The sequence below is a fragment of the Stegostoma tigrinum genome, chromosome 21 (assembly GCF_030684315.1).
Source record: "Stegostoma tigrinum isolate sSteTig4 chromosome 21, sSteTig4.hap1, whole genome shotgun sequence".
Classification (NCBI taxonomy): domain Eukaryota; kingdom Metazoa; phylum Chordata; class Chondrichthyes; order Orectolobiformes; family Stegostomatidae; genus Stegostoma; species Stegostoma tigrinum.
In genome coordinates, this window is record NC_081374.1 from 3,379,390 (window position 1) to 3,397,264 (window position 17,875).

Here is a 17,875-nt window from a genome sequence, read left to right on the forward strand (position 1 = left end):
GGTCAGAGGGGAGAAGGCACATCACATCTTTTATGGGTAATGCACATATGTGAACTGATGAAATAGGACCAGGATCACAAGACTCCTCAAGCCTGCTCTACTATGCCATGAGGTCAAGGCTGATCTTCCATCTCAGTATTTTCCTGCGCCATGGGATATCTGCACTCTGCAGCATAGAGCTTTCCAAAGATTCATGAACCTCAATTGGAAAAAAGCTCTTCCAATTATCACTCCTTAATAATGAATTCCTTATCCTGAGACTGCATGCCTATGTTCTTAATACCCTAGCCAGGGGAAAATGCCTCTCAGTGATATTCTTCTCCACATTAGAGAGTATAGGCCCAATTTAGTACAGGAAAACCCTTTCTTCCCAGGAAGCAATCTAGTGATTCTCTGACAAAAGGAGACTATATATACCTTCCATAGATCTGGAAACTAAACTCACATTAAGGTTCCAGATGTGCTCTCAGGAAAGTCTTGAACAACTGTAGCAAGACGTCCTTATTCTTGGACTCCAATCACCTTAACAATAAAGTGCAAGAGGGTTTTAAAACCTCATTCACTATATCTCTGCTCCAACATCTTGTTTTGCTCCTGGGAATTATGGCTTAAGCCTGTCCATTTTCACAATTGATTTTCTTTGTTACATGTCAATGAGTGCACTTTGTAAAAATAATTTTTAAAAGTTCAGTAACTTGCGTCATTTATATATTATATGTTACTTTCTAAAAGCCAACTTTCCATCAGCACAAATTCACACCCTGGGCTCAGGTAGAAAAATTGAAGTGCTGATTGATGAAAGTGAATATTTTCAGTAAATGCTACTGCTTAAGTGCACAGGAACAGGAGGAGGCCAATCAGCCACAAACCTGTTCCATGCTTCCATTAGATAGCCATTCGATAGTCCAGAACTTGAGTACTGCAGAAACAAAACACATTACGTTTTGAATTTATCAGGGGTATTCTTCTAAATTGCCCTGATGTGTAAAAGACAAAAGACTTCATTGAAATATTACAAAAAGAGCAAGATGAGGAATTTACATAGAAAGTCCAAACAGAGAAGGGCAGTGTTGGAACTATCACTTTTGAGGAACAAACCTGGGCAAGTGGTAGACATGTCAGTGGGGGAGCATTTCAGTAATAGTAACCATAATTCCCAAGATTCAAAATAATCATGGAAAAATATAAAGATGGATGGGAAGTAAACATTCTGATAAGACAAGTTTTCACTAAAATGGACTTGGAGCAGCTATTTATGGAAGAATCAACATCAAGACAATGGAAACCTTCCAGAAGGGTAATAGAGAGAATGCAGGGCCAACATGTTCCTGTGAAGGTAAAGGGCAGGATGAGCAAGTCCAGGAGCACCCTGGATGTCAGGAATGTGCGAGATTGGACCAGGAACAAAATGGAAACTTATAGCAGGTTCTGTGGGCTAAAAACACCAGGAGCTCTTGAGGCATATTGAAAGTGCAAGGGGTTGCCTAAAAAGAACTGGGGCCATAAAATAAACAATGACGGGTAAGAGAAGCATTTTCTAATCAACTTGTTCAGAGATGTTATCACACACCTCTGGAGCGTTTGGGACATGAAGCTGTGCCTCCTGACTCAGAGTTAGAGACAAAGGCCTTTTTTAAGAATTTTAGGGGTAAAAGAATAACCAGGGAAACAGTAGGGCCCATTAGGGACACAGGTGGCAAATTAAGTGTAGAGCTGAAAGACATTAATGAAGTTCAAAATTAGTGTTTTACATCTCTATTCACTAGAGTGAGGGACAGTTTGAGTATAGATGTCAGGGAGGAAGACTGTGATACACTTGAACAAAAGATATATCCCAGGCTGCTTATTGAGGCAAAGCAGGTAATTGGAGGCCCCCTGACATTAGTTTTCAAATTTCAGAGTAGAGTATGGGAGTTCTTCCCATTCCTTGTTTTGCTTCCAGATTTGAGTATTCCAATCCATTCCTTGCTAACCAGCTACATTCTCCCACTGTAAACCTGGTACGACTCATAGTTCAGCTGCTCATATTCTGATGTATCAAGCCCCATTCACCAATCACACCTGCACTCAGTGGCATAAACAAAGTCTTGAGACTTAAACATTCTCCTCCTTGTTTTCAATTTCCTCCACAGCTTCAACCTTCCCTGATTCTGCAATCTACCCAGCCCTACAATCATCTGAGATCTCATTGCTCCTACATTTCTAACAACCTGGACACAGGTCACCATTGTCAGTCATGCATTGAGCTCCTGTGGCCTTAAACTGTAGAATATGTTTCATAGACTCTCTGCCTTTCCCTTCTACTTTAAAAACATTATTAATAACATACTCATTTGACCAAGTATTTTGTCACCTGTCCTAATACCATTCAACATGGTTTAGTTTTAAATTTTCTTCACTGACATTTCTGTGAAGCAAATGAGAGGTGCTAAGTAAATGCACTCTGTTGCTTTTGTTGTTGTCTTGACTATGGTCATCATTTAACCAATATCATTGTCTTTGTACTTTTGTGTTTGACATAAATATACCAGTTACACCACATGGATTTGTAAAACAATATGTATGTTCTTTATTTGAAGACATGACTACATACAGTTAACTTGGAGACCACTGTACACGCACCTGCTGCTGTAAGACTGAATACAAGTGGAGGTGGTAGTGAATAACAGCAGTTTAGAATATAGTGTCTTAAAGGAGTGTGAGGAGAAAAGCATACAAATCACTATCAGATTATCTGTTCACTGACACCCTGCTGCTTTTAGATCTGCTGTTTTCCCCATTACATAAGTGACTGCACTTCAACAGTACATCATTGTCTGAAGAACACTTCAGAAAGCCCTGAAGCCATCAAAAATACTACATAAATGAAGCCTTCTGTCTCTTCTGTATTTTTCCCTGATTCTTCACTATCAGTAACTGCAAACCTTTGTAAATACTCTGTGCTGACACTACAACCTACAAGATCTTAACTGGGCTCGAGTAAGTGGAGGTTTGATCATTGAAGCAGGAGAGGCCCAGAACTGGCACTGCCCCTGGGCTCTGATTCAAAGAGTGATGCTCAAAATAGCTAGCCCTAAGTTTGGATTGCTCCGTACAATAACTACTAAAGCAACATTACACACCCTGAACTCAAATGGTCAAAAAGCATCTTAGGTATGCTCTGATTAAATCCAAGACTTTTTTAGAGTTTTATGGTAATTCTCCAAACCATGCACTTTGATTGGCTGTTGACTAAAATGTAATTCCCCTTTCATTTTGATTTCCTAGATTCCGATGAAGAAACTCCTCCTCCACTGCCAGAGAGAACTCCAGAATCCTACATGCTCCCAGACAATCCCGGTAAGTGGATCACTGATCTCTTCTGAGGACCCAGGTTACAACTCAAAACGGAAGCAACTGTGAAGAATGTCCAGATTATGGGAGTCAGATTATGAGCTGGAAAGTTCCAGTATGATTGGTTAATGTGCTTCAAGAAATGGTGGCACGGTGGGATATCAGGGAGAGAAGAGTTAGGTTATTCACGTTGGGTCTAAGAACAGAAAAGCAGAATATTTCTTGAAAGGCATGAAACTCATACATGTTGATGCTCAAAGAGATGAGGGTGTACTCCCTACAAGTGCGGGCATAGTTAGTACACGGAAACAGCAGTGAAGTGGAAAGCAAATTGCTTGTCATCCTTTGTCGGAAAGGTGATTGGAAGACAAGAATAAAGAGGTCTTGCTACAACTGGGCAGGGCTTTTTTTGAAATGACACCTGAAACACGATGACTAAACATGAATGTGTGAAAACATTCAGAGATCACAAGAACTGGTGATACTGGAGTCAGAATCACTACAGTGTGGAGCTAGAGGATCACAGCAAAACAGGCAGCATCAGAGGAGCAGGAATAACACAGTGTGGAGCTGGAGGAACACAGCAGGCCAGGCAGCATCAGAGGAGCAGGAATAACACAGTGTCAGGCTGGAGGAACACAGCAGGACAGGCAGCGTCAGAGGAACAGGAATAACACAGTGTCGAGCTGGTAGAACACAGCAGGACAGGCAGCGTCAGAGGGACAGGAATAACAGTGTGGGGCTGGAGGAACACAGCAGGTCAGGCAGCTTCAGAGGAGCAGGAATAACATAGTGTGGAGCTGGAGGATCACAGCAGGTCAGGCAGCCTCAGAGGGGCAGGAATAACACAGTGTGGAGCTGGAGGAACACGGCAGGCCAGGCAGCTTCAGAGGAGCAGGAAAGTCAATGTTTCAGGTTTACACCCTTCATCAGGACATTTGTAAACTTGAAACATCGACTTTCCTGCTCCTCTAATGCTGCCTGGCTTGCTTATGTTCCTCCAGCTCCATACTGTGTTGATCGTGTGAAAACATTAACAGTTCCACAGATAGCCCGCATCTGTCAGGCCATATAAATCCCTGTTATGCTTTGAGACATTTTGCAGGTGAGAAAAAAATGATTTTGCAATTTCCATTGGCATTTCTTGACACGATCTGAGGGTTATCATTGTGGTATTGGGATGACACCAGCTCATGTTATTCCCAGGTGAATCAGATCCCAAATAAAACCTGGCTTGATTTTATTTACCAAGGTGAACTTGTACTGAAACGCAAACACACAATGCTGCAGCTTGGTTTTAGCAATTAAACAGAGGTTTATTCTGCAAAGGAAATGAAAAAAAATATAAACTAAGTTTTTTAACAAATAACACAACTTGAAAGATTTTGAAACACAGAATAAAATATCCAATATCCCACCTATCCCAACACCATCACATTAACCACCCAAACACTGGAGACAGTTTGTTTCTCTAATGCACATATAGATTTTGGAATGCTGCCTTTAATTCCAGCTTCCCTGTTATAGGAAGGATGTTGTGAAACTTAAAGGGTTCAGAAAATATTTACAAGAACGTTGCCAGGGTTGGGAGGTTTGAGCTATAGGAAGAGGCTGAACAGGACGGGGCTATTTTCCCTGGAGCGTTGGAGGCTGAGGGGTGACCTTATAAAATCAGAAGGGGCATTGATAGTGTGAATATCCAAGTCTTTTCTCCAGGATGGGGGAGTCCAAAACTATAGGACATAGGTTTAAGGTGAGTGGGGAAAGATATAAAAGGGACCTAAGGGGCAACTTTTTCACACAGAGGGTGGTGCGTGTATGGAAGGAGCTGCCAGAGGAAGCGGTGGAGGCTGGTACAATTACAACATTTAAAAGGCATCAGGATGGGTACGTGAATAGGAAGGGTTTGGAGGGATATCGGCCATATTCTTACAAATGGTACTAGATTAATTTAAAATATCTGGTCAGCATGGACAAGTTGGGCTTAAGGGCTTATTTCTATGCTGTATAGCTCTATGACTTTATGATTCTATTTATCTTAACTTCAAAGGCCCAGTTTTGAAAGTTTGACAGCCTCTTCCTTCAGTAACACAATTGACCTTAGACTTTCTCAGCACTGAATGGCCCTTTCAGGGTTCTAACCAAGTATTTCTAGTGTGGGACTTTCAAACTAAACCCTTTGATTAATTGATTGATTTATTGTCACGTGTATCAAAATAGAGTGTAAACCTTTGTTTATGAGCGGTACAGACAGATCACAGCAAGCAAAGGATGTACAGTTCAAAAAGACTTAGAGGCATACAGGTTATTTGAGCATAGAGTCAACAGTCTGATAACAGCCGGAAAGAAGCTGTTCCTGAACCTGCTGGTGTGTTCAGGTTTCTGTACCTTCTGCCTGATGGAAGAGGCTGTAGGAGATCATTACCGGGGTGCGATGGGTCTTTGATGATGTTGGAGTCTTTCTGCGGCAGCGAGCCGTGTAAATGGAGTCTATGGATGGGAGGTTGGCTTCTGTAATGGTCTGGGCTGTGCCACCACCTTCTGTAGTTTCTCACGATCCTGGACAGAGCAGTTGCTGTATCAGGCTGTTATGCACCAGGACAGTTTGCTTTCAATGGTGCATCTGTAGAAGTTGGTGAGGGACCTTATGGACATGGCAAATTTCCTGAGCCCCCTGAGGAAGAGGCATCCTTCTGCCTTCTCGACTGTCACATTTACGTGGGAAATCCAGTACAGGTTATTCTCACTCTGAGCAACTTGATGCTCTCCACCGCCCCCTCCCCCCCGCCAACCTCAGTTCCCTTTGATGTAGATGGGGGTGTGTTCTCCTCCTTTCTCTCTGAAGTCGATGATCAGTTCTTTAGTTTTGCCAAAGTTGAGAGACAGACTGTTTTCATTGCACCACGTCACCAAGCCCTCTATCCCACTTCTGTATTTTGACTTGTCATTGTTAGATACCCATCCCACAGGGTGGTGTCAGCGAACTTGTAGGTGTAGTTCATTCAGAATTTGGCAACACAGTAGTAGATGCACAGTGGGCTTCAGGATTGAGTGTTATTGTGGAGGAGGTGCAATCATTGCGGCCTCACTTATTGCGGCCTATGGGTCAGAAAGCCGATGATCCAATTGCAGATGTAACCTTACACTGAGGTAATCTATTTCCCAACTTTTCTGAAGTTTTCTTTCAACAGGGAAACTGTTTCATACATCTTACTTCAGTTGGGACTGCTCTCGACTGAAATCAAAAGCATTCCGAGCTATACAAAACAAAAAAATTAATTCAAAATCTGTCTAACTCAAAGCAAGCTAATGCTCTTCAATTTGTAATTCCATCCATTTGTAAATCCTTCCCAATGCAAACAAATTCCTGTCACCACTCCAGGAAGCCTCTCTCTTATACTGGTTTGATTAGTTAAAAAAGAAATGGCTCCAAAACCCCTCATACATAAAAACCAAAACCCATATATCACCAGCTAAAACTCCAAACTTTTAAAGAAATGAGATTCAATCATGTATAGATCACGCACCTTACATCATGGTAGTACTTCTGCTTAAAGCTGCCACAACCTTTCATAACCAGGAGGGCCTGCTACTTCACAAAATCACAGAAGTGCAATGGCACAGAAAGGGACCATTCAGACCATTGTGTCTGCACCAGCTTGTTAAGTAAACATCATTACCTTGTGCCAAGCTACTGCTTGTTTCCCCATATCCTTGTGTATTATTTTTATCCAAATAACCATCCACTGCCCTCTTGGATGCTTCAATTGAACGTGCCACCACCTCAATTCCAAGCAGTGCATTCCAGAGCTTAACAACTTACTGTGTTTTCTCCTCACTTCACCCTTGTTTCTTTTGCAGATCACTTAATTCTATGCCCGCTTGCTCTTGTTCCATCTATGAGCAGGCATTTTCTCCCTATTTACTCCATCCAGCCTGCTCCACCTGATTTCTTCTTAGTCTTCTCCTTTAATAGTCCCAACTTCGTCAATCTATCCACATCATTGAAGTTCCTCCACCCTGGGGCCATTCTTGTAAACCACTTCTGCCTATTCTCCAATACATTTATATCCTTCCTGTAATGTGGTGCCCACAACTGTATACAATACCTCAGCTGAGGATGAACAAGTGTTTTGTACAAGTTCAACATCACTTTCTTCCTCTACGGCCTATTAATAAAGCCAAGAACATTATATGCTTTATTAACTGCACTCTTACCATTTTCAACAGTCTCTGCACAGGTTCCTCTGCACCTGCATCCCTTTGGAACTGTACTCTATTTTATTTTGACTTTCAATGTTCTTTCAATGAGAGTAAACCAGTTGATGTAGTGTATATGGATTTCAGCAAGACGTTCGATAAAGTTCCCCACAGTAGGCTATTGTACAAAATGCGGAAGAATGGAATTGTGGGAGATATAGCAGTTTAGATCGGAAATTGGCTTGCTGAAAGAAGACAGAGGGTGGTAGTTGATGGGAAATGTTCATCCTGGAGACCAGTTACTAGTGGTGTACCACAAGGGTCGGTGTTGGGTCCACTGTTGTTTGTCATTTTTATAAATGACCTGGATGAGGGCGTAGAAGGATGGGTTAGTAAATTTGCAGACAACACTAAGGTCAGTGGAGTTGTGGATAATGACGAAGGATGCTGTAGGTTGCAGAGAGACATAGATAAGCTGCAGAGCTGGGCTGAGAGGTGGCAAATGGAGTTTAATGCAGACAAGTGTGAGGTGATGCACTTTGGTAGGAGGAACCGGAAGGCAAAGTACTGGGCTAATGGTAAGATTCTTAGTCGTGTAGATGAGCAGAGAGATCTCGGTGTCCATGTACACAGATCCTTGAAAGTTGCCACCCAGGTTGACAGGGTTGTTAAGAAGGCATACAGTGTTTTAGCTTTTATTAATAGAGGGATCGAGTTCCAGAACCAAGAGGTTATGGTGAAGCTGCACAAAATTCTGGTGCGGCCGCACTTGGAATATTGTGTACAGTTCTGGTCACGGCATTATAAGAAGGATGTGGAAGCTTTGGAAAGGGTGAAGAGGAAATTTACTAGGATGTTGCCTGGTATGGAGGGAAGGTCTTACGAGGAAAGGCTGAGGAACTTGAGGCTGTTTTCATTAGAGAGAAGAAGGTTGAGAGGTGACTTAATTGGAACATATAAAATAATCAGAGGGTTAGATAGGGTGGATAGGGAGAGCCTTTTTTCCTAGAATGGTGACGGCGAGCATGAGGGGGCATAGCTTTAAATTGAGGGGCGAAAGATATAGGACAGATGTCAGAGGTAGTTTCTTTACTCAGAGAGTAGTAAGGGAATGGAATGCTTTGCCTGCAACGGTAGTAGATTCACCAATTTTAGGTACATTTAAGTCATCATTGGATAAGCATATGGACATACATGGAATAGTGTAGGTTAGATGGGTTTGAGATCGGTATGACAGGTCGGCACAACATCGAGGGCCGAAGGGTCTGTACTGTGCTGTAATGTTTTATGTTCTATATGTTCTAAGTTCTTTTTACCAAAGTGTATCCAAATCTTATGTCTCGGTCCTATCCACCCACTCCACCAACTTGGTAATGTTCTTTTGAAGTTTTACACTGTCCTCTTCACCCTTTAATATTCTTATAGGTTCTTGTCATCTGCAAACTTTGGAGTTTCCCCCTGAATATCAAGATTTAGATCATTAGTATAGCAAGAAAGGTCCCAATACCAAATCCTGGGGAACATCTCTACAAACCTTCCTCCAGAACATTGACCATTACTCTCTGCTTCCTATCACTCAGTCAATCTTGTATCCATGCTGCTACTATCCATTTTACACCAGAACCTTTAATTTTCCTCATGTCTGTTTTTTGACACTTTCTGAAAGTGCATGTACACCACAGCAACAACATTACCCTCAATGAGCCTTTGTGTTACTCTTCCAAAAAATCCAGTAATTAAGTTAAACATAATTTCCTCTTTAGAAATCCATGCTGACTCTTCATAATTGATCCACCTTTTTCTATGTAATGACTAACACAATCAGGTGTCATTGTCTCTTGAAACTCTCTACACTGAAGTGAAACTGACTGATAGGCAATTGCTCAGGTTATCCTTACAACCTTCCCTGAACAAGGCATTAATGTTTGCAATTCTCCAATGTTCTGGAACTTCCTCTGAGGTCAGGGAACACTGAAATATGATGGACAGTGCACCATGATTTCTGTTCTCTCTATCATCAAAATTCTTGGAAACATAGCATCCAGTTCCATTGCTTTATCAATTTTAAGATACTAGCAGTCTATTCAAAACTTCTACCCTTATTGATTTTGAACCTGTTAGTGACTGAGTTCCCTGCTCTGTCACCATAACCTTGGTAGCACCTCTCTCCTTAATAAAAACAGATATAAGGTATTCATTTAACACCTCAGCCCTGCTGCCTGCCTCCAGATATAAATGCCATTTCTGCTCCCTCATAAGCCATATTCTTTCTTTTATCACTCTTTTCCAAATTGTATGGCCATAGAAAACTTTTCAACACCCCTCTATATTGGCTGCCAGTCTGTTCTCATAAATCCTCTTTGTTTCTCCTATTTGCTTTCTCACATCCCCTGCGAACCTTCAGTATTCCTCTTGGTTCTCAATTACTGCTTTTTGTCAATTATATAAATGATGTGGATGTGAATATAAGAGGTATAACTGGTAAATTTGCAGATGACACCAAAATAGATGGTGTAGTGGACAATGAAAAAGATTATCCCAGAGTACAACAGGATCTTGATCAGATGGGCCAATGGGCTGAGGAGTGGCAAATAGAGTTTAATTTAGATAAATGTGAGGTGCTGCATTTTGGGAAAGGCAAATCAGGCAGGACTTAAACACTCAATGGTAAGGTCCTGGGGAGCGTGACCAAACAAACAGATCTTAGAGTGCAGTCCCATAGTTCCTTGAAAGTGGAGTTGTAGGTAAACAGAATAGTGAAGAAGGCATTTGGTATGCTTGCCTTTATCAGTCAGTGTATTGAGTACAAGAGTTGGGAGGTCATGTTGCAGGTGTACAGGACATTGGTTCAGCCACTTTTAGAGTAATGCATACAAGACTTGTCTCCCTCCTATAGGAAGAATGTTGTGAAACTTGAAAGGGTTCAGAAAATATTTATGAGAATGTTGCCAGGGTTGGAGGTCTTGAGCTTTAGGGAGAGGCTGAATAGGCTAGGACTATTTTCCCTGGAGTGTTGCAAACTCAGGGGTCATCTCATAGAGGTTTATAAAATCACGAGGGGCATAAATATTTGCTTTGATTTATTGTAGTCACGTGTACCTAAGTACAGTGAAAAGCTTTGTTTTGCACGCAGTACAGCAAGATCATAGCAAACAAGGACACACAGAGCATAGACACAATGAGGCATTTATATTACACTGCACAGGAAATGCACAAAGCTTGATCAACATTATTGGCAGTTAGAGAGGTCCATTCAACAGTTTAATAATGGCAGGGAAGAAGCTGTTCTTGAACCTGCTGGTGCGTGTGTTCAGGCTTCTGTATCTTCTGCCTGACATTGGAGAGCATTGTCACAGTGGGATAGGTCATTGATGATGTTGGCAGCCTTTCCGCAGCAGTGAGCCATGTAAATGGAGTCAATGGGTGGAAGGTTGGCTTCCGTGATGGTCTGGGTTGCACACACCACCTTCTGTAGTTTCTTAAGGTCCTGGGCAGGCCAGGTGCCATACCAGGCTGTTATGCACCTGGATAGTATGCTTTCCATGGTGCATCAGTAAACATTGATAAGGGGCCTTATGAACATGCCAAATTTCCTAAGCCCCATTCGGAAGAAGAGGCATTGTTATGCCTTCTTGACCATTGCATCTACATGCGAGGTCCAAGATAGGTTCTGAGGACCAGGAAAGTCAATGTTTCAGGTCAAAACCCTTCATCAGGATCACCTCAGCCCAAAACATTGACTTTCCTGCTTCCTGGATACTGTCCGACCTGCTGTGCTTTTCCAGCTCCACATTTATTGACTCTAGCTTCCAGCATCTGCAGTCCTTACTACCTCCAGGACAAGTTGTCACTTGTAGGAACTTGACGCTCCTAACATTTGCTCCGTTGATGTAGATGGGATTGTGTTCTCCTCCTTTCTTTCTGAAGTCAATGATTAGTTCTTTCATTTTTCCAACATTGAGAGAGAGGTTGTTATCATTGCACCATGTCACCAAGTCCTCTATCTCTTTTCTTATTCTGACTCATTGTATCTGCCACAGATGTTTCATGGCCCCCCTTTCAGTTTCCTTTGTAAAGACCATTGCCTACACTCTCTGTACTTTTGAAGGTCCTCCCTTGTTTTTAATGCTGTGTACCTGACATTGTTTCCTACTTTTGCTTTATCAAATTCTCACTTTCCCTGGATGTCTAGAGTTCCCGGGACTTGCTGCCCCTGTCCTTCACTCTTAGAGGAATGCACTGGCCCTGAATTCTCACTACACTACTTTTAAGAGTCTCCTATTTTCCACATGTTGATTTACCTGCAAGTAGCTGCTCCCAGTTTATGTTAGCCAGATTCTGTCTAATGGTATTGAAATTGACCATCCCCTAATTTAGACAGTTAACCTCTGCATTATTCTTATCCCTTTCCAAAGTGACTTTGAAACCTAAGAGTTATGGTCATTATCCCAAAATTGCTCACCCAGTGAATCTTCAACTGCTTGACCAGCTTCATTCTCCAGGATTCAGTCTAGCACTGCCCCATTTTTAATCAGACTACCTATGTACTCGCACCAAAACTGTCCCAGATGCTGGATTAAAAATTCCACCCTGAAGAGGCAGTATCAATAAGGATTGTTTAAATAATAAACAAACTGACAGTAGTTCCCGATGTTTGCCCACGGTGGCTATTGGGTGAGTTGGCATGCAGGATATAAATGCAAAGAATGGATATTTATGGGTTAGCTCTAAGTTGGCACAGGGGCTCCAACAGGCCAATGAAGGTAAGTAGACAGTTAAGAGTTGGAATGGAGGGTATGAGTGGCCACGGTGATGGGTAAAGAGGCATAGAGTGTAGGAGGTGCGATGGGAGATGAGTGAATGGCCATTTTCCTGCCTGGGATGGGGCAAGGGGACTGTGTGGTGTAAGTGGGGGCGCGGGGTGATTTTGAGAGCACTGGTTTTTGTTGTGCTGCTGTGCTTACAACGGTGATGATATCACAGAGCTTTTCGTACTCCTCTGCCTGTACATTGTCTATGGAGGGGGAGTGTGCAGCCAGACTTCAGTTAATACCTTTCTCCCCTAGAACAAAAGTCCATTGGGTCAGGGAGGTTTCTTCTGAGTCGGATCTGCAGGGGTGAATAATTTCCAAATGCTACTTCTCTGGCTCAGGAATGAAAATTCAGGTGTTGGTCTTCATGGAAGGATCTGCTGCATTAGATGTGAAACAACAAAGATTCATTACATGGCTCTCTGGGATATGAGGGTCATCAGAAGCTGAGTAAATCAGGGCTCTGTTCTCTGGAGTTTAGAAAAAAAGCGAAAATCCTGGTGTTCCCTCCCTAAGGGCATTGTGAGACAACCTACAGCGTGGTCTACAGCTGACCACCACCTTCCCAAGGGCAACTAGAGATGGGCAATGACTGCTGGCCAGCCAGCAATGCTCATTTCCCATGAATTAATCTGACACTGAGCAAAGTTAGTCATTCCCTGATTTACTTTCCTCTGGTACAGATCCAGCGCCAATTCCTACAACAACTTGGAAAATTGGATCATCTTTGGAATGGAGTGGATCTACACAGCCCAGGACCTTTGTGGAATCCAAAAACATGCAGACACGGAGTAAGGTATTAGTCACAAGCTGCAAACTCCAAGTACTGGGGACATAAATGATGGAGCACCAGCAGACAGGTCAGCACGTTTGTAAAGGAGGAAGAAGTTGAGGCAGTCTGTGTTAGTTTCTAGTGGGTATAAAATGGAGGAAATCCCTGACAGATTTAATAGTGAGGCATCCTACATGGAATCTGTGAGAGCTCAGGTTATTTTAAGGTAACCGAGACAGGTTTCCAGACTGGGTTCTTGCTGCTCTTATCTATAAATGGAGATGCCAAGAATTAATCTTGTATTCTATTTCTAACCCCATTCTGTCTCAATCCTAGGGGTGTTTGATGGGGACAGTATTGAGGAAGCTTCACTCTGTGTCAAACCCCGTGCTGTAACTTTCTTGGGTGTATTTGATAGCGGCAGAGAACATAGAACATAGAACATAGAACAGTACAGCACAGAACAGGCCCTTCAGCCCACAATGTTGTGCCGACCATTGATCCTCATGTATGCACCCTCAAATTTCTGTGACCATATACATGTCCAGCAGTCTCTTAAATGACCCCAATGACCTTGCTTCCACAACTGCTGCTGGCAACGCATTCCATGCTCTCACAACTCTCTGCGTAAAGAACCTGCCTCTGACATCCCCTCTATACTTTTCACCAACCAGCTTAAAACTATGACCCCTCATGCTAGCCATTTCTGCCCTGGGAAATAGTCTCTGGCTATCAACTCTATCTATGCCTCTCATTATCTTGTATACCTCAATTAGGTCCCCTCTCCTCCTCCTTTTCTCCAATGAAAAGAGACCGAGCTCAGTCAACCTCTCTTCATAAGATAAGCCCTCCAGTCCGGGCAGCATCCTGGTAAACCTCCTCTGAACCCTCTCCAAAGCATCCACATCTTTCCTATAATAGGGCGCCCAGAACTGGACGCAGTATTCCAAGTGCGGTCTAACCAAAGTTTTATAGAGCTGCAACAAGATCTCACGACTCTTAAACTCAATCCCCCTGTTAATGAAAGCCAAAACACCATATGCTTTCTTAACAACCCTGTCCACTTGGGTGGCCATTTTAAGGGATCTATGTATCTGCACACCAAGATCCCTCTGTTCCTCCACGCTGCCAAGAATCCTATCCTTAATCCTGTACTCAGCTTTCAAATTCGACCTTCCAAAATGCATCACCTTTCATTTATCCAGGTTGAACTCCATCTGCCACCTCTCAGCCCATCTCTGCATCCTGTCAATGTCCCGCTGCAGCCTACAACAGCCCTCTACACTGTCAACGACACCTCTGACCTTTGTGTCGTCTGCAAACTTGCTGACCCATCCTTCAATCCCCTCATCCAAGTCATTAATAAAAATTACAAACAGTAGAGGCCCAAGGACAGAGCCCTGTGGAACCCCACTCACCACTGACTTCCAGGCAGAATATTTTCCTTCTACTACCACTCGCTGTCTTCTGTTGGCCAGCCAATTCTGTATCCAAGCAGCTAAGTTCCCCTGTATCCCATTCCTCCTGACCTTCTGAATGAGCCTACCATGGGGAACCTTATCAAATGCCTTACTGAAGTCCATATACACCACATCCACAGCTCGACCCTCATCAACTTTTCTAGTCACATCCTCAAAAAACTCGATAAGGTTTGTAAGGCATGACCTAGCCCTCACAAAGCCGTGTTGACTGTTTTTGATCAAGCCATGCTCTTCCAGATGGTCATAAATCTTATCCCTCAGAATCCTTTCTAACACCTTGCAGACGACAGACGTGAGACTTACCGGTCTATAATTGCCGGGGATTTCCCTATTTCCTTTCTTGAAGAGAGGAATTACATTTGCCTCTCTCCAGTCCTCAGGTACGATTCCAGTGGAGAGCGAGGATGCAAAGATCTTCGCAATTGGCGAAGCAATTGCATTTCTCGCTTCCCAAAGCAGCCGAGGACAAATCTGGTCCGGGCCTGGCGACTTGTCAATCTTAATGTTTGACAAAATTTTCAGCACAGAAGAGGGAGCTTTCCTCTGTATCTAACCCCGTGCTGTCCCTGTCCCAGGAGTATTTGAAGAGGACACTGTAGAGGGAGCTTTACTTTGTTTCTAACCCTGCACTGTACTTGTCCCAGGAGTGTTTGATGGGGATATTGTAGAGACAGCTTTATTTTCAGTTTAAAAGCTGAGGGTATTTTCTTCAGATATTTTGTTCCATTTACATCCAAAGATAACTCCAACTTCAAAGCTCTGAATACCTGCATCCCTCCTGAACTAAGTCACAATCACTTATTAGCCTAGATTTAATTTGTTATCACAAAGTGCATACATGAGGATCAATGGTTGGCACAACATCGTGGGCTGAAGGGCCTGTTCTGTGCTGTACTGTCCTATGTTCTATGTTCTAAAGTTACCTGCTGGCTGTGTTTCCTCGTTTTCTCATCAGCTCCTCCATAGCCTTGGCCCTCTCTTCCCCGATACACTCCTGTTGTGTGTCTGTCACCTCCATCGCTCTGACACACATTGTTTACAAACCCTTCCCCTAAAGTTTCTTTCAGTCTGCTTCTTCCCCAGCTTTCACAAATGCTCCATTCTGTAGCTATCTTGTACTTTCACCGTACATGACCTCTACTAACCAGTCTGTCAGAGCAAGATATATATTGCTGCTTCTGGGAACTGCCATTCACTTTAGTGCATTGTCAGAAAATCAATTCAGTAAACTTTATGATACATTGCATTGTGTCTTTTTCAGAGTTTAAAGTTGAGAGCCTTTAGAGTGGGTGAGTATTTCAAGCTGAACAGTTTAAAATTTAATTTTCATGTTGTAGGTAGTTAATCTACATAGATCTTCATTTGCCCTGTTACTTTATGCAATCTGTGACAACTGTGTCTTTGTTAATGACTAATTCCTGTAACTTCAGTAACTATTAACCAAGTACTTCCAGTAACTATTAAGCATGTCAAAAATTGTGCGATCTATTAATCATGTCAGGAATGTAGTAACTGTGAACTGTACTAGCAATTCTAGGAACTACAGTTATATAGTCTTTATCCCTCAGCAGGAAGCCACACAACCCATTGCATCCAGGCTGGTAACCATCGTAACTGTTTGAAGTATAGGTTGGGATTTATGGGCCATCTTCCCACAAATCAGATTAGGAATGAAGATTTATTTCTACATGGGGTCATAAAGTAATCTTTTTCTGAGGAGGGGCCCAGACCCGAAACGTCAGCTTTCCTGCTCCTCTGATGCTGCTTGGCCTGCTGTGTTCATCCAGCTCCACACCTGGTTATCTATTTCCATGTGGGTTTTGTTTTTGTGCAGCTTCAACAATTCAGTCAAGTTTCTGTGAGTAGACTGAGAGGAACAAGCGCAACAACTTCTAAATTCCACTATCTGGAACGTCAAGGACATTAGGTGCATGAGAACACCACAATTGTAAGTTCCCTCCAAGGCATGCACCATCCTGACTTGGAAATATATTGCCATTCCTTCCTTGGGCCAAAATCCGGGAACTTACACCGTAACGGCATTGTGATTTTCCTACCTTACCTGGACTGCAGCAATTCATGAGAGCAGCTCACCACCATCACCACCTCCACCTCAAGGGCAACCAGGCATCGACAACAAATGGTGGACCTGTCAGAGATACCCACAACACAAAAACTAATAATCAAACTATAATGTGGCATGATTGTTGTATTTTGGAAAATTTAAGCACACTTGTTGTCACAGGAAGTGGGAAGTTAATTGTCTTGAATCTTTTTAATGTCACAGTTCATTGCAGCTCTTTCCAGTATTCATATTTAGATAATCAAATATTTTGGAGAGGAGGAATGGGGTGGATGATCAACTTGTGGAAGATCACCTAATGTCTGCAAGATCTGGTGTTTAAGTCATTATTTTTCTTTTGGTCACTTATTAATAGACTTTTCTGTCTCGTTTAGAAAGAAAGTGTGACTTGTTATCGCTTCCAAATGCAATCAGTGAGTATTCTCCATGCTTTTGTGTATCGCCTCAACACCCTTACGTGAAAGTTAGCAGTGGTCATTCAGCATGTTTCAGACTCTCTCCATGTCATGGAATTACACCAAATGGATTAACCAAGATGCTGGAAATGACAATGGCACAACCTGCCTATTCAACCTTGCCATGTCTTCCTTCCCAACATCTGGGAACTTGTGCCAAAATTAGGAGAATTTCATCCAGATCAGTCAAGCAAACTTATAGAATCATACCTTACAGATAATGTCCCAGTTTCTTCCATCACCATTCTTGGGTATGTCCTGTCCCACTGGCAGAACAGACCCAACAGAATTGGCAGCTCAATGGTGTACCATTGGAAAGGAGTTGCCATGCAAAGTCCACAATGCTGACTTGGGACCTAATGAAGTCCTATAGTATCATGCCAAAAATAGGCAAGGAAACTTATCATCCCTCCTGGTAATTTTTGATTCAGCAATCTTTCAAATTGAATACCTTTTGGAAGAGGCACCATAGGCAACAAGGACACAGCTTGTATTTTGGGTCAGGAACTTCAATGTACTTTACCAAGAGTAGCTTGAGTATGAGTGCTAACTGACCCTGTGGTAGGGAGAGGGAAGGCACACTGATCACAAACATTGGTCATTTTTGTGTTACATATACGGGGAGAGGACACCAACTGAATTCATTCCTTTCTCCATGGACTTGCTGGTAGGATATGAAGTTAGTCACAGAATTCTCTTCACTGAAACTCACCAATTAACCCTGGTTCTCAGTAAATGAC

At 42.6% G+C, this 17,875-nt stretch overlaps 1 protein-coding gene across 2 annotated transcripts in view; it reads left to right on the forward strand.

The window, feature by feature from the left end:
* LOC125462645 (tyrosine-protein phosphatase non-receptor type 22-like) overlaps positions 1 to 17,875 on the forward strand; it is a 99,905-nt gene that overhangs the window by 67,443 nt on the left and 14,587 nt on the right. For both annotated transcript variants that reach the window (XM_059653302.1, XM_059653303.1), the window contains 4 exons: positions 3,268 to 3,339; positions 13,028 to 13,140; positions 15,859 to 15,886; positions 17,055 to 17,093. In XM_059653302.1, coding sequence (XP_059509285.1) covers positions 3,268 to 3,339; positions 13,028 to 13,140; positions 15,859 to 15,886; positions 17,055 to 17,093 — 252 coding nt within the window. The remainder of the gene's footprint in view (positions 1 to 3,267; positions 3,340 to 13,027; positions 13,141 to 15,858; positions 15,887 to 17,054; positions 17,094 to 17,875) is intronic.